The 23,950-nt window shown below is 42.8% G+C and overlaps 1 protein-coding gene and 1 pseudogene across 1 annotated transcript in view; both read right to left on the bottom strand.

The window, feature by feature from the left end:
• Positions 1 to 389: 389 nt before the first annotated feature.
• FDX1 (ferredoxin 1) overlaps positions 390 to 23,950 on the bottom strand; it is a 28,295-nt gene continuing 4,734 nt past the window's right edge. Inside the window, exons 2-4 of the mRNA XM_045297741.1 lie at positions 18,808 to 18,950; positions 7,103 to 7,232; positions 390 to 1,689 (exon numbers count right to left, since the gene is read on the bottom strand). Coding sequence (XP_045153676.1) covers positions 1,572 to 1,689; positions 7,103 to 7,232; positions 18,808 to 18,950 — 391 coding nt within the window. The 3' untranslated portion in view covers positions 390 to 1,571. The remainder of the gene's footprint in view (positions 1,690 to 7,102; positions 7,233 to 18,807; positions 18,951 to 23,950) is intronic.
• LOC115872257 lies at positions 18,645 to 18,772 on the bottom strand (annotated as a pseudogene).

Below are 23,950 nucleotides of genomic sequence, written 5' to 3'. Positions count from 1 at the left end.
GGAGGAGAAAAAAAAAGAGGAGCTGATCCCAAGGGTTCAATAGAAAGTAAATGTCTAGAAAAGAATTAAGGCAATATATGTACTAATGTGTCTGATACAATTGATGTATGGATTGTAACAAGAGTATAAGAGCCCCCAATAAAATGATCTTTAAATAAGTAGATAATAAAACAAACCTTGAAGACCCCAGATGCTGTTCTGATAGCCAGGCACTATCAGGTTTCTTCACCAAGCTCTGCTCCTATGACTCACCCTGCCTTCAAGGATCACTTCATGAAGTGTCCTGTCTTTTACTGACAAATCCATTTTAACACCATGTTTATTTGGACGTGTACAAATTGTTGAATGTGCTGCTGTGCATATTCCCAACATCAACCCCAAAAAACAAATTAGAAAATAAGTATCTTTATTTGGCAAATTGGTCAGTTGATGTCACACAAGTTATTTGTACAGAGGTTTACCTAAGAAAAAGGGAAGTTTCCGGATATCTTTTCTCTGAAGGCATCCCTCGCATGCCCATTTCTGTATTCCCTGGTGTAATGTCTTACATGAGACATGACTTGACAAGTATTTATAAATATTTAAAAAGAAATGTCTTTAAATGTGTTACCTAATTCTGATGTTCTTCACAGTTAGTCCAAGTTCACATTCCTATCTTTGAATAAGCGGTTATAGTAAAGATAAGAACACAAATGTTTGCTCTACAGTAAGTGGTAACCTGTGCCACTCAAAACTGCACCTGAATCTCTGAGCTGGAAGCAAAGCCGCTGTAACCAGGGCAGCTTGTTTAAGAGTGAGGTAGCCGGCTCACACCCTCTGGCTCAGGACTGAGAGAGTCTAATTTAGAAGGCCCTTTCCAATCTGCTGCAGGCACGGATATATAAGCCAGCATTATTTCTGAAAGATTGTAAAGACCATTCTACTTAGAACAGAAAAGAGTAGATATCAGAGTTTTAGTTCATTCCTACCGCTGGTTAGAACAGAGTCCACATTTTATTTATAGTATACAATCTCTGTACTCTTTAGTAAATCAAAATTCAAAGCATTTCTTTATAAAGATATTAACTGCCTGTAAGAGTAAGCAATTAAATGTTTCTGTGATCCACATTCATATTCCAATGCTTTTTATAAATACGATAGTCATACTTTCTCTAGTTTGTCAGAATAACAAGACCAGAGTTATGGTTCCAGATTTTCTAATTAGTTGTAAGGCCTGAGAGAAACCATTTTAAATCTCTGCCTTCACCAAAATCAAAGAGGATCAGTAATACCGCTTTAAAAAAAAAATTGCCTTTCATAGTAAGCATATAGATTTATATGAAAATATTTTGCTAGAGTTGCTAAACAGTCACAAATGATTCTGTAATATTTGGCTGACATTTTATAATTTGACCAAAATAAAGATTATATACTTTCAGAATTACAAAAATCTAGTTATATAAGCTAAATTAAAATAGAAAAGCTGGTTACAGTAAGAAATCCACTTATGCATGGTCTCATTTTATTACACGAAGAAACGATAATTATAAAAATAGGCCAGGTTTCATGAAAATATTCCTATTTATTGTATCTTAGGAGTTCTTCTTGCTCATGTCAATGGACTGTCTGGCATCGGCCACAGATTCGGGGACTCGCACAGTCATGTTGTCCATGGACTTGGTCAAGCAGATCTGGCAGCCCAAGCGTGACCTGCGCAAAAGGGAGGAAAAGGCATGTGTCGTCTGAGGCGGCAACAGTCACAAGGCAATGCAGCTGTTTCAGGCATTTTGTATTTTCTTACCAAAAGCAGTAGGGAATTTATTTCCTCATATAGCTTACATGAAGTTGAAAGAGACAGACTAAACTCTATCCATATATAAAATACAAAACCTGGCAGGCCAAATTTTCATCTTAGCCTTTAGGTTCCATCATCTACTAATCTTCTCATCAGAATTACTACTCTTCCTGGTGAAATGGTTGACAAGCAGTGAAAATAATCAAAAGATACAACAGCACAGAAAAGAACTGAGGTTAACATAGCCAAAAGTACATAGAGAGAGTGAATCAGTTTCCAGAAATTAACACCACAGACTTGTAAAAATGAAAAGACAAGACATAGACTGGGAGAAAATACTTGCAAAATACTCATCTGATAAGACTTGTCTCCAAAACTTAACAAGAAACTCTTAAAACTCAACAAACAGAAAACAACACACACCACATTTTTCCCAATGGGCAGAGATGTGAATGCACACGTTACCTTACTAAAAACGATGCAGTGATGGGTGGTAAATGATAGAAACAATGCTCAATATCATATGTCAGTCACTAGAGAATTATAAGCCAAAACACAACAACGTACCTATTAGAATGGCTAAAATCCAAAACCAAATGCTGACAAGGATGTGGAGAAACAGGACCTTTCAGTCATTGCTGGTGAGAATGAGGAAGGTACAGCCACTGTGAGGGCAATCAGGCAATGTCTTACAAAGCTGAACACACGCTTCTCATGTATGTGATCCAGCAATGGCGTCCCTAGGTATTTCATCCAAGTGAGCTAAAAACTTATGCCCACACAAACGTTTATGAGCAAATGTTTCGTTATTATAATGAAAGGGATAGAGGCCAGTGTACATGTATTTATGTTCAGTATTAAGACAGCAGACGGACTCTGGGCCTCTAGTCATGGCCTAACACAAGAGCACTTTGTTCTAATCACCTGGCACGCCTGATGCTCACCTTTCCGTCACAGTCACTGAAGACAAAATGGGTGCATAAGCAAATGTGGTGAAGAGAGTGGATGTTGGTCAGTTATCAAAAGATAGCATCTGGGGTCTTAAAGGCTTGAAGTCAAACAAGTGGCCATCTAGCAGGGAAGCAAATAAGCCCACATGGAAGAAGCACACCAGCCTGTGTGATCATGAGGTGTCAACAGAATAAGGCAACTATATCGATGCAAAAGAGAGGGGTTGGAGTGGAAACCCAAAGCCCATCTGTAGATAAAAGTGGTATAGGAAGGGATGATTCAACCATGGTGTAGTATGGTACCAACAAATCACACATTATTCCTCTAGTTCCTGAATCCTTCCTCCCCACCACTACCACGACCCAGTGCTACCTTACAAATCTAATCTGGCTAGATAGGAGAACACACATTGGTACAGACATAGGGAATTCAGGAAAGATAACCCCTTCAGGAACAGTAATGGGAGTAGCGATATCATGAAGGCAGGGGGTGGTCAGGGAGGTGAGAAGGGGGAAACCCACCGCAAGGTTGGATAGATAGCCCCCACCCCCCAAAGGGGACAAATAACAAATGTGAGTGAAGGGAGACAATGGACAGTGTAAGATATGAAATAATATACAATTTATCAAGGGTACACAAAGGGGGAGGGTGGGGGAGTGAGAGGAAAAAAGAGAAGCTTATACCAAGGGCTCAAGTAGAAAATGTTTTGGAAATTATGATGGCAACATATGTACAAATATACTTGATACAATTGATATATGGAATGTTATAAGAGCTATAAGAGTCCCGATAAAATGAATTTTTTTTAAGTTTCATTATTATACTTGGAAGCAACCAAGAAATCCTTCAACAGGGTGAGTGGATAAGCAAACAGTGGTACATCCGGGCAATGGACTACTATACAGTGATATCACAAAATGAGCTCTGGAGCTACAAGGCATCTCAAGTACATATTACTAAGGGAAATGAGCCAGTCTAACTGCACGACATTCTGGAAAAGTCAACAGTGTAGAGGCAATGTAAAAATCAGTGGTTACAAGTTCAGGGAGACAGTGTGGCTCAGGGTATTTTCAGGGCAATGAAACTATTCTATCAACTTTCTTAATAATAATGTATCAATATTAGTTCATCAGAGAAAGTGCTGTTACACTGGGGGGAGGGGGGCTCAGTGGGGGGCAGTGCTAGGTGGTACATTAGAACTCTGCACTTTCTGGAATTTTTGGGGTTTTTTATAAATCTAAAACTGCTCTTCAAAAAAATTTTTTACATAGAAAACCATGCATACCTAAGAAATTATACTTTTTGAAATCTTTGAAAACACAAATTTGAAGTACATAAGAAAAATACCACAAATCGCCCATTTAAAGATATACATTTGAGTGACCTGCCAGCCATAATCCTATGTGAATATAATAATTCTGGATTTCACCCCCATCTGTGGCTGGAGTCCCACTCTGGAGGGCATTATCTGCTAGCCAACAGACAGATGATGGCATAGCATGAGGTTATGTGCCGACTTCAGTAGAGGGTGAGGTGGGCCCACTCTGTTTACCGGTGGTCTCGGTTCCGGTGACGTAGAGTGGGTGTAAGGAATGATGCGCTGCAGCTGAAAGGAGGGAAAAGCCTGGCTGGTTAAGATTAGCAGGAGGCCAAGGCCCACTGGAGACATCACTCCAGAAGCCCCAAGTCAAATATGCACAAATGAGATACGATCCTGAGGCGGAGACTAGATGGTTATGTTTGGGTACAATCTGACTACACCATGTAACTCCCACCAAGCCACCTTTCCCCGCCTGCATCTGGTAAGAGGGGGGTGGGGGGTGGGGTGTGAGGTAGTGACAGGATTCACCTGTGAGGAACTGTGACAGGCTTCCCTGCAATGCCACCTGCTGTGTATAAAATGAGCTCGCAGAGAAGCACAGGCCATGAGCGCATCACCAGCAAGAGTGGAGCAAGTCCTCTGGTTGACCCTGCCTGGCCTTCGAATTTTGGATTGGTCTGTGCCCATCACCAAAAATGAGGCATTTCCTTGAATGTTCATGAGTCCTGGTGGCACTGCAGGAACTCCCGGAACCCAGAAAGGGAGTAACTCCAAGTACGAATGTGGGGAGAAATGCAGCAGACTAGCATTTTGCAAGAGCTGGACTTTGGGGATTTTTTCAATCTCTAACTGCTTGGGACTAGTTTGGTAATAATTCTTACAAAATAAACTATTACCACAATATTTTCTCCATAATCACATCATCAAAATCATGATTTGTTTGAAAATAGATGGCATCTTATAATCACTGCTATACTGTCAGGTCTGAGAAAAAGCATTCATTTACTTCTTGCCGGGCAAAATGGTGTTTGCAATAGGCTTTGAGAGCTGAGTAGGATTTGACATCTAATAGAAGATAAATAGGAGAAGCAATTTAGGCAAAGGTTATGTAACACACACACACAAAATGTTCTTCTGGCTGTTGTATAATATCGGACAAGAAAAGGGTCAGGGATGAGTTGAAAAGTGGCCAGGGCCACACACAGCTTCGAACACCAATTAAATAGTTTGGGTTTTAATTGGGATCTTTGGGAAGTTTTGAAGTTAGGAGGCAAACAACCATAGGAATTATTGACTGAGAGAAAAATCCCATTCCACCAAGAATTCCTTGTTTGTTTGAATAACAATCATTCGATAGAGACCTCACAATTCTGCATTCCGTTTTATCTCCAGGACAGAAAACATAATGAGACAGTTTGGACAAATTCATTAGGACTTCAGGGGCCCCCCAGCGAGGCTGTTGGTTATACTTGAGCTTCCTATAAAGAGAAGTCGGACAGTGCTGGTCTTACAAATGGAAATCTAGTACAGGAAACAGATAGGGAGACACTTATCAGGGAGAGAAGGTGGAGTACAGCACAGAGACTGATAGGAGAGTCACAAGTGGGCCACGGGAAAACAGGGAGGGTGCCACCAGTTCTTGTTTGAAGATACGGCAGTGCCACTCTGGCTGTGGTCTCCCTTGCCTGCTTCCTCTTCCTCACACACCAAGATCTGGTACCACAGTAAACGTGAAACACATAAAGTCATTCTTATTACCCCTGGCGACCTTAACGCGCAGGGTAGAACTGCCCCCTGTGGGTGTCTGAGACTGTAATTCTGTATGGGAATATAAAGCCTCTTCTTTCTCCCTCAGTACAGCTGGTGGCTTCGAAGTACTGACTTCAGGGTTTGAAGCCAAACATGAGTTGTAATCAACTTAATAGCAGTGAGTTCCTTATTTGTTTATTACTATTACTACAATTACTTTTATTTTTTAAAGTTATCCTACTTTTCCTTTGAAAAAGTGTATTAAGCGGTTACCTTCTTTGACTGCAACAAAGACTAAATTATTAAAAATGAAGTATGTAAATAAGTGCCACTTATGTTGTAAATCTTACCACTTTTAAGAGTCAGACCAAAAAACCCAACCTCACTGCCATGTCAATGCTGACTCATTGTGACCCTGAGGGTTTCTGAGACTCTAACTTTTTACTTCAGTAGGAAACCCAGTCTTTCTCCCTCAGTGCTGCTGGTGATTTTGAACTGCCGACCATGAGGATCGCAGTCCAATGTGTAATCACTAGATCACCAGGTCTCCTTTAAAGAGTAATACTACCTATTAATTAATAACCTGATTACCTTGACATACATTTATAAATAGAGCTATTCATATGGACATATGTACTATTATATAAGGTTTCTTTAAGGATCCCTGGTAGTGTGGATTAGGCGCTGAACTGCTAAACACAAGGTCAGCAGTTCAAGCCCACCCATTGTTCCATGGGAGAAAGATGAAGCTGTCTGCTCCTGTGAAGATTCAGTCTTGGAAACTGCACATAGGCTCCTGAGGAGTCCGAGTTGACTCAATGGCAGGTCTGTTTTTACTGTTTCTCAAGTAGGTAAAACTTTCCACTCTAATAAATTTTGTCAATATCATATTAAAATATCATACCATTAAAAGCATTAAAATTTCCACAACCCAATAAATACATATTTGTAGATATTGTGTTCTATTAACAAATGTGGTATTAAATTATAGAGTTAAAAACAGGCAAAATAGGATATTCTAAGATCTAAAGTTTATACTTCTAATAATTCCAAGTAATTTTTTTTACTGTTATGAAAAATTTCACAAAAGACTCAATTGTACAACGATAAAGAAGAGGAACTCAGATGAAGCACAAAAATAAAGGAAAAACCTATCTATTGCTACTGAAAATGTGTAAAAGCTAAAAAAAACCCAAACAAACAAACAAGACTACATTACTCACAACTCCTATCTTGGGAGACACAAAGGAGTAAGGCTGCCGTCTTCCCAGATTACCAGCACCACTGACTTAGTCCTAACCTCTTACCGGTCTGTCAGTCCATAGGCCAGATCAAGCATGTCGTTCTCTTCATCAGTGACGGTGTCTAACTTCTCATATATGTGATCTTCAAAGATGAGGTGACAGGTAGAGCAAGCCAGAGTTCCCTCACAAGCACCTACGAAAGCAACAAACAATGAACACACTCCCTTCGACACTAGACGCCATTCAAACAGCTATTACTTCTTCCAAATGTAGAACCCTCAGTGACATGCCTTTATTTCTAAAGGACGATAAGGATGAGGGATGAGAGCCATGCATCGTTTGAAAGCACTTTTGACACATTCAAAAAGTGTTTACTGATTCTTATATGCATGCACAAAGTAGAATACTTAAAAACGTAATAATAATAATAATAATAATAATAATTTATATTAAACCTAGGGAAGTTACTTACCTTTTCCCAAAGAGTTCAACACTACTTATGAAGCTTAGGGTATAAGCCAAAAAACTTACTGTCATTGGGTTGATGGCCACTTACAACAAGCCAATTGTACAGAGTGGAGCTGCCCCTGTGTCGATTTCTGAGACTCTTTATGGGAACAGAAAGCCTCATCTTTCTGTGGCTGACGATTTCAAACTGCTGACCTTGCCATTAGCAGCCTAATGCATAACCACTACACCACCTGGGCTCCTCTCTGGTATCAGAGGGGAACTAAAAAGAAAGCAGATCTACTTCTAAATGAAGTTTCCTTCCCTCTCCATCTCTGCTCAGCCATGTTACTTTAAAAAGCACCTTGGCTTTTGATAAGGAATATTCTTCCTGCCTCATTTTTAAAAGACATTCCTTTAACAATTACATAGTGAGTATCTACTTCATGCCAGCCGGTGTGAAAAGAGCATTGGAAAGTCCTACAGAGCAACCAAGCTATAATGGAATCTACTCTGCAACTGGGCTTTCCTGGTGGTGCCTGGCCTCTGCTTAAAAGCTTCCTGACAGATCACCACTGCACAGCCAGCCAAGACACTTGCTAAATCCACAGAGAGTTCCCACTGTACTGTATGAAAGGAGCCCTGGTGAAGTTGGGCTGCTAAACTACAAGGGCTGCAGTTCAAAGGCAAAAAGACGAAGCTTTCTACTCAAGTAAAGAGTTACAATCAACTTGTATCAATGTAGAAAAACAAAAGCAAAAAATCTGCTGGTATTTTAACAGGAATTAAGTGCAATAGTTCATCTGGGTGGAAGACACTTTTGCCATGCTGAATCTCCCAGTCCACAAGCACTGCATGTGTCTCCACTATGTAGGTCTTTGAAATCTTCCTTATTTTCAAGATGTAGATGCTGTCTTTATTTTGCTATATTTAAAACTAAAAATTTCAATTTGGGGCTCTTGTATGTTAGTTGGGGGAGGAGGGGGGAAGGCTCCCAATTATTTTTGCCAATATAGAGGAATACAATTGACTTTTGTGTGGACCTTAAATTATGCGATATTCATTTATAAAAATTGGGGAACAAAACCTATTCAAAGTGGAAGTGCCTATTGGATTTTTGTGCTTATCACGTACATACTTCAGGGGCAGTGAGTTACGTAATCTGGCTCTGCTAGACAGTCTCTAACTCCCACCAAATGACCTTTCTCTGCATGGGTCTGGTAAACAGGTGGGGGAAGACACTGATAACACTCACCTGTGACTCATTGTGACTAGGATTGCCTGGAGCGGCATCACATGTGTATAAAATCAGCTCTCTGAGGAGCAGGAAGAAGGAATCTCCTTGCCAGCAAGGGCCAGGAGTGGAACCTATCCTCTGGACCTGAGATTGCTTCACAGTGAACCGCCTGGATCCAGATGACAGCTGTACCATCAGAGAGCAGCAGCAGAACCAGGGGCCAGGGCATGAAGCAGAGTGATGGACTGACTTCTGGGCAAGATGCTGGCTTGCAGAAGGGAGTGCCTCTTGGCACTTACCTGGGGACACTGGGCTTGCCGGCCCATGGCAGTGGAGCCCAGTGTCTTCAGGGTAAAGCTTATTGGAGGGAGGTGCTCTGGGCACTGGATTCGGAGCTGTGTTTACTGACTGCTTCAGGTGGAGGCTTACCGCAGAGTGGTGTGCTCCTTTGGGCATTTGTTAGCACCTGAAACTCGGTAGCACGTCCTGATAAACAACTACGCTGCGCATTTCTCACTGGCATCGCATACTTGGCATAGCTTACATAAAATCCTGTAGCGTTTTTTTAATGAGTTTTGTCTGTTGAGTTTCTGTGTGGCCATTGCAATGGGCGATTAAGTAGAGAGGTAAATTCTAGAACATGAATTGAGGCTGAGCAACTGAAGTCTGGAATGGGATTCACTGTGATGGCTCCAAGCTCGTAGAAGCATGGTTCTTTTGGTGCTTTGTCTTTTAAAAGATGGAATAAGAAGGCATGAGAAGTATTTGTCTCCTAGAATGGCTGTTTTGTTCCTGTCACATACAATGACCGCGGCAGCTGAGAAGAGAACAGCTGCTCTCTAGAGTGGCGGAGAAGGGATCGTTGCATTTGAGTATTAAAAAGGTTAAGGGTTATGTGTTTATTCGACTTCACAATTGATACTCAATATTTCTCCTACCTCGTATTGTACTACAGGAAATGAATCAGGGTTACACGACATCAATCATGATTATAAGGGCTTATAAGTCTACCTTCAGCCTGTATTTGATTAGATATGACAGAAGGGGAGTTAAGAATTACCTGGAGGTGAGGGGGAGGAGAAAGGCTTTTTGTTTGGAGAAAAAGTACGGGCTTAGAGAATCTGAGCCCCACCCAGAACTGCTGGGGGGACAGGAGCTCTACATCTGTAGGGAAGACCTGCAGAGAAGACTGCTTTGGAAAATGTTGAGCAAGCAGTTTGCCATCGGATGCATCAAAGCCAGAAAGTCTTATGCCCAACAAAATAACCCCCTTCTAGGGCTGGACGTGGAAAGGAGCCAGCGAGCCTGGGGTGCTCGTTGTGACAACTACCTGGTTCCCCTTCCTGAGTGGAAGTGGGGCAGCAGTTCTACTGTCATCTGGTAGGGTTGTCATGAATCAACTCAACACAGTATAATGCTCTCTGTAAGGGGATAGAATTATGATTAATAATTGTCTTCAGCCCCAGTGCAATATTGGTGGCAGTTTCCCGCGTCTTTATAAGTGGTTGGTTGTAAAAAGGAAGAGGAAAAATAAGGCAAATATGTAACTATCCATGTACACATACGGATACACACATGCAGGCCTATGTAAACAAAGTGATCACATATTTGCAAATATAAAGTGATCATACTTTGGGGGTATAATATAGATTTTGAAAATTATAAGTTATAATTTCAGTAACTGGTCTCTTAAATTGATGGGAATGTTCACAACAAAATATACATGAACTGAACAAGCTCTGCTGGTATCAGTTAGTGACACGGACTATATCCTTTAAAGTATATGACCCTTCTCAACCTCCTTTTCTGAGCTGTTTCTCCCCCATTAATTACATTCACTGCCTCTCAGGGTTCTCATCGAGCCTAGGTTGCTCTTGTCAGTCTGAACCCACATAGGTTTTAAGAGCCTGAGGCTCAAGGCAAGTATATTTTATTAGTTAAGCTAAACTACGGCATGGTTTTAAGAAGACTTTAGGAAATATTTTTGGTTATGAGTTTAAAGATTATTTCTAGGCAATAAACTTAAGAGGGGTTCATCCAACTTTCATGGTGCCTGGGAAGCTCGTCTTTGAGAATTTAAAATTGTTTTCTGCATTTTTCCCCTTTTGATAAAGATTATTTTATTGACTTTTTAAAAAATCAAAATGTTCAGTAATGGTAGCTGGGCAGCATCCAGGTCTTCTTGGGACAAAGGGGACAGACAGTTATTCACGGCGGCAATGACCCACACACTCCATATATCTCCCTTCTTTGCTGTTCCAGGAGAACAGAGACCCGCTATTGAGCTCGGCCGGGCTGCCTATAAGCTTTAAGGCCCCCAAGCACAGGGCAATAAACTAGGAGGCAGACCAGCAGCAGCAAAAATACTAATATGCCAATTGGGACATTCTATAAATCCATGGCCGTAAACCTCCAAATTAAGGAATCAATCAATACCTTGAGATATTTGGTTGTACACAGCAGCCTCATCCACAGATATGTTCCCATTTATTGTGAATATACAGCACAACTTTTGCCAATTCAACTTTCTACAAGTACAGATAGCACTTACTGGCAGCAATCACATTGACTGTGCACCTCTTCCATTAAACCATAGGTTCTTAACCTCTGAGTCGTGACCCCTTTGGGGGTCAAATGACCCTTTCACAGGGGTTGCCCAATTCATAACAGTAGCAAAATTACAGTTATATAGTAGCAACGAAAATAATTTTATGGTTGGGGGGGTCACAACATGAACTGTATTCAAGGGTCGAGGCAATAGGAAGGTTGAGAACCACTGCATTAAACAATCCAACAATTCCATCATGATTAACACCTTCCCCTTTTCCCCATCCTCTGACTCCTAATAATCACTAATACATTTTGAACTCATAGATCTGCCTTTCTTGTATCTTTCTTAGTTAGGTCCTATATTATGTTTCCTTTTGACATAGACATAGTTCACTCAGCAGGTAGTCTTTAAGCCCCATTCACACATAGGCACATGTATCGGGCTTCATTTCTCTTATCAACCTTGTCATCCATTGTATACATGTACCAACTTTTGTTTAGCCATTCACCTACTGATGGGCACTCCGGTTTTTTCAACTTTTGGCTCTTGTTGAGAGGTGTTACATTGAGCACTTGTGTGTATGTTTCTCTTTGCGTCTCTGCTTTCCAGCCTTTGGGGTATAATCCTAGGAACAGAATCACTGGGTCATATGGCTGTTCTGTTGTTAGGTTTGTGAGGAATGCCACTGCTTTCCACAATACCTTACATTTTCTATATCTCCATCAGGGATGGGGCAAGGGCTCCAATTTCCCCATATTGTTTTGTTTTTAAATCTTAACCATTCTAGCGGGAGTAAAATGGTATCTCATGGTGGTTTTGATTTACATCCCTCTGATGGCTAATGACTATGGTTCTCAGTAGTATATCATTTTTCCTCATTTTGTGAACTGATATCTATGTGGTGTAAATCCTATCCTATCTTGTTAATGAGGCAGTGTTGGAAGCAGTTAACATTAATGAGGCAGAACATAATCTACAGGATTAAGTGGTATCTTGAAGTAATCTCTTCTGAGACATAAAAAAGATTAAACATGCAAGCAGAGGCCAGAGGGACCTCAGGAACACTAAACAAGAAGAGCAGGGGGCTGACTGTGTCCTTTGGCCCTGGGTGCCCTGCACTGAGAACCTTCTAGAAGCAGAAAAAGAATGCTGCCAAGGCCCGTGGCGATCCCCAAGGTGCCCTGGGCCCATAGGTCCTTAAGGAAACCAGGACTTTCACCTGAAGGTGACAAAGGAAGCCTTTCCCTGCAGCTGGCTCCTGAATTCAGACTTCCAGCCTCTTAAACTAGGAGGATGAGATCCTGTTTGGTGAATCCATTTATGGTGTTTCTATTACAGCAACAGTAGTAACTAAGACACCTATCACAACAGGGTTTGGGCTTTTATTATCTAATTTCTATCCCCAAATAGCTTATATTTAGGTGTATTTTTCAACAGTAGCACTTAATAGATGTCAGGTTCAAATTATTAGAGGCTTTAAAATGTAACTGACCACTGTAAGGCAGCAAATTATTTAATGTGGCTTTTCTAGTCATAGTCTCTACAGCTCCTCAAATTACTTTCTCCTGATGGCTCTGGGTAGGAGGTTTGGAGGGAAATACTCATAGGGTTCAGTTTTGCTTGTTAACTACGGGACCATTACGACTGCCATCCTGCTGCCTTGCAAATAAGCCCTCTCAGAAGCAGGAGGGGATGTCGCACTACCAGTAAGAGGCAGGCGTGGAGCCCATGCTCTGGCCCCCTAGATCCCTGTGCAGTGACCTCCTTGGTCCAGGAGACAGCGTAACAGTTGAGAACAAGAGGAGCAGCAGAGCCAGAAGCCAGGAGCCAGAGCAGTAGACACCCCAGCCCTCAAAGGAAGAGAAACTGCGTGCTTGGGGGCAAGAGGCTGGCTTGTGGTTTGGGACGCATCTGGGAAATTAATTCAGGGAGCTGAGTTCATTGATGCACCTTTCGGCAAAGGTTTACAGATGTGGCAAGCCCTGTGGACATTTAGTAGCAGCACTCTGAAAGAGCATTTCCCCCGTAACTGGAACCTGTTAATTTCCACAGCACACCCCATAATCAGGAGCACTATGAGTTTCGTGTGACCACTGCCATGAAATTAGAACCTAAATTAAAAAGTAGAGAATGCTATCTGTGAGAGAACTACCACAAAACAGGCAAATTCCCCGTCATCAAGTCAATTCTGACTCATAGCGACCCTCTGGACAGAATTACACCACACCTGAGGGTTTCCTAGGCTGTAAATCTGTACAGGAGTTGAAAGCCATGTCTTTCCCCTGCAGAGCCTCTGGTGTGTTTGAACTGCTAACCTTGTGGTTAACAGCCTAACAAGTAACCTACTCCATCACCAGGGTTCAGTCAATAAAATCCGAGAGACATTCAGACATTTGTTTGTAGCAAATAAACATGATATTGGCAAAGAATGATTGGTACTTGTTTTCTAGCTAACGGGGCACAACCACGTGTAGCAGCTAGAGGCTTTGAACCATCAACCCGAGGATTAGTAGCCCAACTTCTACCCACAGAATCACCAGGGCTCCTTAGAGTGCGAAGTATATCAATAGGAAACCAATGCACATAGAAAGAGTACACACAGGTGGATATGGTTATCAGGATAGACAATATAGAAGGGCGTAGGGGACTTTCTCAGCACTCTTGATTTCCACTGAATGAACTTAGACTCAGACAAGTTTAATGACAGAGATGTCACTGCCCCCTAGTGGCAGAATATTACAATACACTTTGAAACCTTGAACATAACTGGTTCACACAAAAGAAACAGGGTTTAAAATTTGTGTTGCCTCAACTATATACATTTGTTCTTTTACACACATGTATTTACTCATTGCTTCACTTCACATACATGGAAAAATAAAACAGGAATCATTTTATCCTCATTTCACTCCACTGCTGAAATTCTAATATAATAATTAAAAACAAATTGAGGTTGAATTAGTAGTAACAAGCAAATTGAAAATTAGGCAAATAGAAAAATTATATAGCACAAAAGACAAATACCACCTTGCTCTAACAAAAATTACACTGATACTGGGAGCATGAACAGGGGGGGCAGGCGCACGCACGCGTGCGTGTGAGCGTGCTGTGTGTTGGGCTGAAGGGAAAGGAGCTCCACACTCTCATTTCCCAGAAAGGAACCGTGGAAGAGGAAGGGGCCTGAGTGAAAAGCAAGCTCGTGTGGCTGAGGGAGAAGCAGACAGCATACAGTTCTGGTGACAAAATCGGGAGATGGATCGGGCAAAACACAGCAGTAGCGGTTCATTTTCTGGGTAGATTCCTTGACACACACACTCACCCCCTCCCCCCTTTTTTTAATTTTTGCTTTTTGTTCTTTGACTTGTTGATTGTCTTTAATCTTCCCTTTCCTAAGAAAAAATTTAAAACATATGCAGGTCTTCTGCTTTATAGTGGTTTAATATAGCCCTTACATCATTTTTAACTCTACTGCCATCAAATAATTCTATGCACCATTGTATCGTGCCTGTCCTCCTGTCACCTACACACACACACACACACACACACACACACACACACGCGCGCGCTTTTTAAAGAAGTGTGTTTATAAAAATGAGCCAGGCTGAAATGCCTGGCGCTTGCTTATCCGTGAAGGCAAAAAAACGTCCATCATACAGTCACCTCATGGATCTCCCAGGCCATGAACAATACTCATTGTTCTAGCTACCCTGACACAGTGACAATGCCCCCTCCCCCCACTCCCACATACAAATTGTGACAGACCCAAACAAGATTAACAGCAACATGTGTATGACTCAAACACAAAAGATATCTGTGGTAGTTACATAATTTCACATCAACTTGAAGAGGAAAGTGTAGGGTGGAGTCTAGCATGTCAATCAGCCTGATGGTGCCTCCTGGTGGGCATGACCTTCTCATAAGGAGGGTCCTGGGAACAACCTCCTCTCCTTGCCTTCACCTTCCTGTTGTGGAATCACACTGAGACATGCACAAGCCTGGCGATGCGCTCATCATCACTGGATCCACGAGACTGTCCCCACTGGCCTTGATCTTCGGGCATTCTGCTCGTTGCCGGTGGCTGCATGCGTCTGAAGCGGGATGTATGGACTGACAATGGACTTATGGGCTAGGATCGCAATTATGGACTTAAGTCGGGCTGGGCTGGGGCGCTTTCCTGATGTGCAATTACTTCTTGATATCAAGCTCTTTCTTACACATGTATATGAGTGTCACTGGATTTGTTTTTCCTAAGCAACCCAGCCTGACACAATACCACACGGCATTTTCTATACAGATTTATCCTTACTTCAAAACAACTACTGGGAAGTCCAATATTTCCCAATATATATTTTTTAGACATTTTTAAAACATGAGATATATTAAAAGTACATGTTTGGTTTCTGAGGGTCTTTTAATTTAGCATGCTTACAGACAGTAAAGAATACCATGTTTTTAAGTCTTATATAACATTACATTTTCAGAAACCAGAACAAAACAAAAACTCAACTGTTACTGAGTCAATACTGACTCTTAGCTACCGCTCTGTGGGCTTCTGAGACTATAACGATTTCTGTCACTCTCCCACAGTCATTCTCCCACAGAGCTGCTGGTGGTTTCAAACTGCCCACCATGTAGATCGCAGCCCAACACAAAACCACTACACCGCCAGGGCTATGCATTTTCAGAAAGGCCTTGCCAAATAAGCCCTACACAGGCCTCAGTGAAGATGTGAGCAGGCGCGGATGTTAAGCTTTCCATCACCTCCTAGCATTAGAAACCCCGCTCTTTCTCACTGAGTCACAACTCATCAATTTGTTCAGGCTTCAACTGGTGTCAGCGTCAACAACTGGGTTAAAATGCTTCCGAGCCCCAACACCATGGATTATTTGTCTGATCAATCAGGGTTGGAATCCATGAGATAGATATAGCTATAGAATCCATGTTTGTTATAACTGTATTTGGGCCTGTAGCTGAAATTATAAAACTAAAATCCTCCACAAGCCACAGCTTCATCTACCTGGAGACAAGAAGAACTGATCAGGAACACAATCAACAGAGTCCCTGATGAAAGAAAACTGTAAAAAAAAAATTTTTTTAACCACAACCATGTCCCTACAAAGTCTAGACTCACTGGGCTGGCCGACACTATCACCCTGAGGTATGAGCTACCCTTTAAACTTTGAACTGAAACTGCTCCAAGAGATTGTTTCAGTTAAGTAACAGACTGGCTCAAAAAACAAGAAACCTCCTGTGATCTGGCTGTGACAGCTGTCACCCCGTTGATTCGGCTGATCTGGCTGGCTAAGCGGTGTCCTCTTCCTCCTCACCACTCCATGTGCATCCCTCCTGAAGCTGTGTGCTCGGGTGAAGAATGACCTTCCCCGATAGAAGGAGGGCTGTCCTTCGGTCAAGAGTATCTGAGTCGCTGCACTCCCCTGCTAGAACCTCCAAATAAGCCTCAAAAAACAAACCAGCTCTTTTAAAAGATGCTCCTTAAAAAAAAATCATCTCTATGGAACTAAATGGTGAACAATCATTCTGAATCACAGGTGAGAACAGTCACTTGCTACACAGCATCTGTTTAGGCAACATCTGATGCCACTTATCAGTGGCTCCCTAAGATTAAAAAATCTAGAGATCCAGATTGGAGAACAGGACAAAGAGAACACAGCAGTTTCCCTCACACCACACATGTATCTCATGTCTCCTTATCATAAAGCAACTGCACTGCTAGTTATATAACGATTCACTACCAGTGAGTAGATTCTGACTCACAGAGACCGGATAGGACAGGACAGAACTGCCCCTGTGGGTTTCTAAGACTGTAATGCTTTACAGCAGTAGAAAGCCTCCCTTTTCTCCTGCAGAGCTGCTGGTGGTTTTTGAACTACTGACCTTATGGTTAGTAGCCCTATGAGTAACCAACAAGTTGCTGAGGCTCCTGTGCCATGATACAGTACATATATAAACTATGTTATTTGAAGGAGCTTCAGAAAGCTCATGGAAAAGTTCCATTATCTTTTAGTTCCACTTTCCAGAAATTTTTTGAAGTCCCCTCATAGGGGGAAACAGTCTAGCTCTCAGGCATGTTAACATAGAATACACAATGCTGGGATGGAATATGTACTTGGATGGTGGTTGTTCTCATGATTCTGAACTCGGCAAAGAGAATATCAGATATAGACAGGAATTCAGCAAATATTAACTGCGGGCCAACTCTGCAGAGTGTGAACTCTCTGAAGCTACTTGGGTAGCTACAATCTTGCAAGTTGCTTCCAGGTAGGAAGAAGGGACAGGCTCTGCATCAGGTACAGTCTAATGAGCACTGATACAGAGGGCACACTTAATCGAGCTGAGCTGGAAATGGTTCTTAAACGTGTGGTACAAACTGTGCTTGAAAGAAGCATCGCCAAATATGTCTGAGGCATTATTCTACAGCACGGGTTTCCAAAATCACTAGCACAGACCAAAACCACACTGAGGGCTTGCTAAAACACACACTGCCTGGTCCAACCCCGGTTCCTGAATCAGCAGAACTAGGGTGAGGTCCAAGGGACCCTGGTGGAGTAGTAGCTACACGTTGGGCTGTTAACCTCCACATCAGCAGTTTGAAACCACCAGCTGCTCCACGGGAGAGAGATGAGGCTTCCTACTCCTGTAAAGTTTGTCTTGGAAACCCACAGGGGCGGTTCTACAGGAATCACTCAATGGTGCTGAGTTTGGTTTTGGTTGAGACAGTGAGGTCTGAGCATCTGCAGTCCCCAGGACAGCTGCTGGCCAGGGGACCCACTGACCTAGAAAGAGACCGTGCTTGAGCAAAGGTGATATTGAAGGGAGGCCAGAGGAATGGGAAAATGGCACTTGCTAGAACTGCGTGTGTGATGAATGGACATGATGGGAGAAAAGTCTACAAAGACTTTTTCAAAATAAAAGATCTCCTTTTCTATGAAGAAATAAATAAATTACTTAAGAAAAATCTTAGGAAGGTAAGCTGATCTTCGAAATGAAGTAAAACTATGTCATTACCTGCTGTGGTAGGCAATGATTACTTCTAATCTGTACTACCTTTCAGCCCCACCCCCTAACCAGAGCTTTGCTTCACCCACAACAGTAAGACAATGAAGGGACAGGAGAGTCTGGCCACTGAGCTGCAAAAAAGTCTGAAGAACAGGCACACAGTGTTACTCCGTGATTCTTTACAAAAGAGAATTTAACACTAAAATATACTGAATTTCAATATTTTACTTAATTAGCATGTTATACATTAAAATCCTTCCCTCCCCCTAACCTCCACCCCCTCAAAAAAGTTGATACCCACTCAGTAATTTCAAATGGAAAGTTGTTGTGTTTTTTTCTTTTCTTTTTTATTTTCTTTAGCAGTCGAGTTTTCCACATTTGGGGAAATCACAGGGGTCAGCACATCCGGAGTGCAATGGATAACCCTCGCCCTGGGAAAACCACCTTCGTGATTATGGTATCTCCCCTGCCAGGTAAGTATCAAATGGAAAGTTTTAAGGAATGCGCTGTACTCACCAAAACCATCAATATCTAGATTGTTTTCAACCACAACATCCAGCAGCGAGTCACCAACTTTCCCTCTGGTCGTTAAAATTTCACCATCACGGTTTACAAAGTGGATCGTTACTCTATCTTCTGAGCTGGAAGAGAAAGCAGCCCTTTAGTATTTCCAGTCATTTCCAAAAACAACGGAAATGAATTGTTTTAAGACTCTGAGGGGCCATAGAAATAGCATGCGTGTGTTTGGCTTTTAGATGTGTGCAGATATACAGCTTCTACAACCACCAAAACAGAAAAAAAAAACCTCACTGCCAACGAGTTGACTCTGACTCATAGCAACCATGTGTAGGATTCCCAATGGGGTCAATACTTCTGGGGGCTGATAGCAACATCTTTCTCTGCAGAGCACTCCAGCTGGTAGGTTTGAACCACGGTACTTCCACATGGGGTTATTTGAAGGTGGAGATAATACAGACCAAGTGCTTGTCTTGTGTCCGGCAAAATACTTCTGAGCAGCACAGTATGCCGCCCTGTGCTGAGGTTGGTTGGTTTTAATGTTGAAAGAGGTATGTAAAAATTCCAAATAGGCCCTAAGTTATATATCATTGAGCTTATTCTTCAAAGGCAGTCGTGTAATGGAGAAGGAATTTCCCCATAATTTCAAGTCTAATAACCTGGTAGAGATTTAGATAATGCAGATCTCTAGTAGTGGGGTGGGGGGTGGGGAGCAAGAATTGGCAGTGGGGTGGGGGAGAATTCCTCCTTGCTCCCTCTAATATTTTCTCGAGATTGATGACTGATTTTTGTGGTGGTGGTTGCGTGAATTGTGAGTGCCATCATGGAGAAAGCAAGCTAGATTTATTTGTCCCTATTTCTCCTGCTGGAGCCCAGTGTATAGTGCAAGTGGGGGGTTTACTGGCAGATCGAACCCTCCACCCCCCAGCACCTCTGAAGAAGGCCTGTTGATGTGCTTCCAAAAAGTCACAGCCTTGCAACTCTTGTGGGTGCATTTCTACTCAGCCACCCAGACAGGGTCCCTATGAATTCCAATCTTCTTAACAGTAACCGGTATCCCACTTGCACCCTTGGGCCCTTGACTCTCCTCGCAGTGTTAGTTTGCTATCTCCATGCTCGGTGTGTCTTTGAGAAGTCGTACATATCTGTGTCACTAGTGTGTGAGGGGCGTGTGAATGTTCCTGTAAATGGAACCGGTCTCCACAACGTTCAACTGAATGGCTGATTATGATTAAAATAGATAAAAGACATAAAAAAAACCAACCAATTAGCCCACTGCCATTGAGTAATTTAGACTCAGAATGAGCCTATAGGGCAGAATAAAACTGCAAATTTCCAAGACTGGCTCTGCATTGGAGTAGCCTCATCTTTCTCATGAAAAGTAACTGGTGGATTTGAACTGAGATCTTATAGTTAGTAGCCCAATCCCTAACTCATTGCTCCAGCTGATAGCTAATCTAATGTCTGATAATAAAATATGTAAGGAGATATTTTGGATATTTGCCATTCCGTATACCCGATTTGGATCTCCTTTTTGACACATTTAAAGTTGTTCTAGTTTATAATATTTTCTACTTTCTTCTTGATTGAGGTGTTTCTCAGCTTTATATTGTTGTGAGTGGACTTCTGTTTCTGTATGCTTTTCTGTATAGGGAATTTAGAATGGGTAAATCAATATAGAGACAATAACCGGATTAGTGATGCGTGAGGGTATGGCAGGGAAGGCTGGGGAAATGGAGAGCTAATAATAATGAGTATAAGAAAAAATGAAATGCTCCAAAATTGATTGTGGTGATCATTGTATAGCGCTTCTTGACATGATTGAACTATTGAATTGTGTGACATGTGGATTATGTACCAATAGCTCTTCTTAATATGATTGAACCACTGAATTGTGTGACATGTGGATTACGTACCACTAAAACTGTTTATAACATAAGCGAGCATTCAAAAAAAAATGAGATGTCATGATTCTCCTAGACAACTGCCAGTTTTTTCAAGGAAGAATGGCTGATACTGAAGATGCCCTGGAAGCAGGACGATCATTTTCATGGTTACTTTAAAAAGTACAAGCAAGCAAAGATGAGAAGTTAGAGCAATAACAGGTTTGCCAACGGTTAGGAGAGGAAGGAGAAAGGAGAGGGGAAAGGTTTTTCTCCAGTCAGGAGTCAGAAAACACTAATCTGAGCCTCAAGTTCTAGCATGTCCTCATTGGACAACCAAGGGAAGTCACTTCCTTACTCGATGGGGGCAATGGGGCATCAGTGACTTCACCAAGCTGCTGAGGGAATTCAAGGAGAGAGCGTTTGTGGAAATACTTTGTTCCTTAAAGCATTATGCACACCCAGTTTACCTGAAGAACTTTAACCCTTCACTGTTAACGATTAGGAAAACCTGGGTGGCGCAAACAGGTATTCAACTACTCACTAACCAAACAGCTGGCCGTTCTAACCCCCTGGGTGCCTTGGAAGAAAGGCCTGGCAATCTGCTTTAAAAACTCTAGGAAGCACAGTTCCACTCTTGTGACACACGGGGTCACCAGGAGCCAGAATCAACTAAATGCACCTGGTTTGGCCTTTGATGTTAACTGTTGGTATTGGCCAGTTATCTAGACACCCACCCCACCGGGGAAATTCTAAGAACCAGCAAAAAGGTTTTTCTTGCTGTTCCCAAGGATATGATTTCATCCACTAGGAAATAAATATGATCCTTCTAAATCCACCATCAGATAAGCCATCACTACAAACAACACTTTTCTCCAGCTGTGATCCCTTAAGGTGTTGACTCAGTCCTGCCAAGGAGACTCATTAACAAAGCCTTCAGGGAAATTCTTGGGTTTCTAATGGGAAGGAAGTTCTCATTGCTGATACTCCCTCACTTTGGCTAGGCTGTATGGAGTAGCCTGCGGCTGTCAGCCCATTAAAGGGCCCTCTTCCACAGACATCCACTTCTTCACACTATGGACTCAATGATTCCCAGCAATTCCTTGTATGCTGTCTGAGCTGTTTGCTCTTTCTACACTAGAACTGCCCCACAGGGTTTCTTAGGCTGTGGTCCCTACAGGAGCAGTCACCAGGTCTCTTTTCCTTGGAAATGACCACAGGTCTTTTCCTGTTGAGTTGCAGGTGGCTCTCAACAATTGCACAACCAGCCTCCTGCATCAACTATTCCAAGGCCATCAAGTGGTTCCTAACTCAGGATTTCCGGGACTGTAAGTCTTTATGGCAGCAGATAGCCTTTCTTTCTCCCTCGCCGCAGGTGGCTTTAAACAGATGATCTTGCAGTTGGGAATCCAACGCTTGCTTCCCCAGGGCACCACCAAGGTGCCTGGCCTACTTCATAGGACTTTCTGGAGTCAAGAGAAATTACATGTATGAAAGCCCTTGGCAATCTAAATCACCACCTAAAAACAACCAAGTACTGTGTCTGTGAACTTGGTAGTTGCATTAGAATTTGACTTTCAATTGCTTATTGTTCATCTGTACTTTAAACTTCAAAGTCAGAACTCAGCCATTCAGTTGAACGTTGTGCAGTAGTGGGAAAACCCGATGAACTCTCGCTGTGGCTCCTGAGCACAATCTAAGTTCCATAAACGAGAGGGGAGACCGGTTCCATTTACAGGAACATTCACACGCCCCTCACACACTAGTGACACAGATATGTACGACTTCTCAAAGACACACCGAGCATGGAGATAGCAAACTAACACTGCGAGGAGAGTCAAGGGCCCAAGGGTGCAAGTGGGATACCGGTTACTGTTAAGAAGATTGGAATTCATAGGGACCCTGTCTGGGTGGCTGAGTAGAAATGCACCCACAAGAGTTGCAAGGCTGTGACTTTTCGGAAGCACATCAACAGGCCTTCTTCAGAGGTGCTGGGGGGTGGAGGGTTCGATCTGCCAGTAAACCCCCCACTTGCACTATACACTGGGCTCCAGCAGGAGAAATAGGGACAAATAAATCTAGCTTGCTTTCTCCATGATGGCACTCACAATTCACGCAACCACCACCACAAAAATCAGTCATCAATCTCGAGAAAATATTAGAGGGAGCAAGGAGGAATTCTCCCCCACCCCACTGCCAATTCTTGCTCCCCACCCCCCACCCCACTACTAGAGATCTGCATTATCTAAATCTCTACCAGGTTATTAGACTTGAAATTATGGGGAAATTCCTTCTCCATTACATGACTGCCTTTGAAGAATAAGCTCAATGATATATAACTTAGGGCCTATTTGGGAGGAATTTTTATATACCTCTTTCAACATTAAAACCAACCAACCTCAGCACAGGGCGGCATACTGTGCTGCTCAGAAGTATTTTGCCGGACACAAGACAAGCACTTGGTCTGAATTATCTCCACCTTCAAATAACCCCATGTGGAAGTACCGTGGTTACTCGGAAAACAACGGGTCGGTGAGTTGAATTACCAAAAACAATGCGGATGTTCTCCACCTGATGCCAACTTCAAGTGCCTACGGGGGAAGCTGTGGGAGACGGAGTTGAGCGTGTGAGCTGTTCTAAATGAGCCAAAAATCAAACCAAATCCACGCCACCAAGTCAATTTTGGCTTATAGAGAGCCTTCTAGATCAGGGTAAAATGCCCTTGTGGCTTTCCGAGATCTGCACATCTTGATTTTGAAACGCTGACCTTGCATTTGCAACCCAACAGGTAAGCAGAAAAGGGCTCCTCTAAGAGGCGAGTTCAAAAACGCAAAACCCAACTCTCGGCCTTCGAGTCGATGCTGACTCAGCGATTCTACAGATCAAGGTCGAACTACCCGTGAGTTTCCTGGATCGTAACTCTTTAAGGGAGCCGAGCCTTGTCTTTCTCCCCCAAGAGCTGGGGCCAGGGTGTCCGGAATAGTTGGAACAAGAAAGGGCAGGCAGGCAGGAGGACAGGGTGCCGGGACAGCACGGCGAACATAGGTGAAGGTCGCCACAAGGTCCGGGAAAAGCAAATCTAAGATGCTTTCATCACCCCGTGTCGAACAGACGCTCGCCTTTCCAAAGGGCACCGGAAGCGCTAGGAGAGGGAGGCCCGGGTTCGGGGGTCAGGGCGCGAAGCCTGCGGCGTGATTGCAGGGCGGCGGCCAGGCGGGCCAGGGCGGCCAGGAGCGCGAGGGCGGGCGGGAGCAAGGCCG

Source organism: Echinops telfairi, unplaced genomic scaffold, assembly GCF_000313985.2.
Source record: "Echinops telfairi isolate 266 unplaced genomic scaffold, ASM31398v2 ScPeMD7_7421;HRSCAF=8459, whole genome shotgun sequence".
NCBI classification, from domain to species: Eukaryota; Metazoa; Chordata; class Mammalia; order Afrosoricida; family Tenrecidae; genus Echinops; species Echinops telfairi.
Note: the sequence above shows the minus strand (reverse complement) of the source record. Positions and strands in the feature narration are given on the sequence as shown.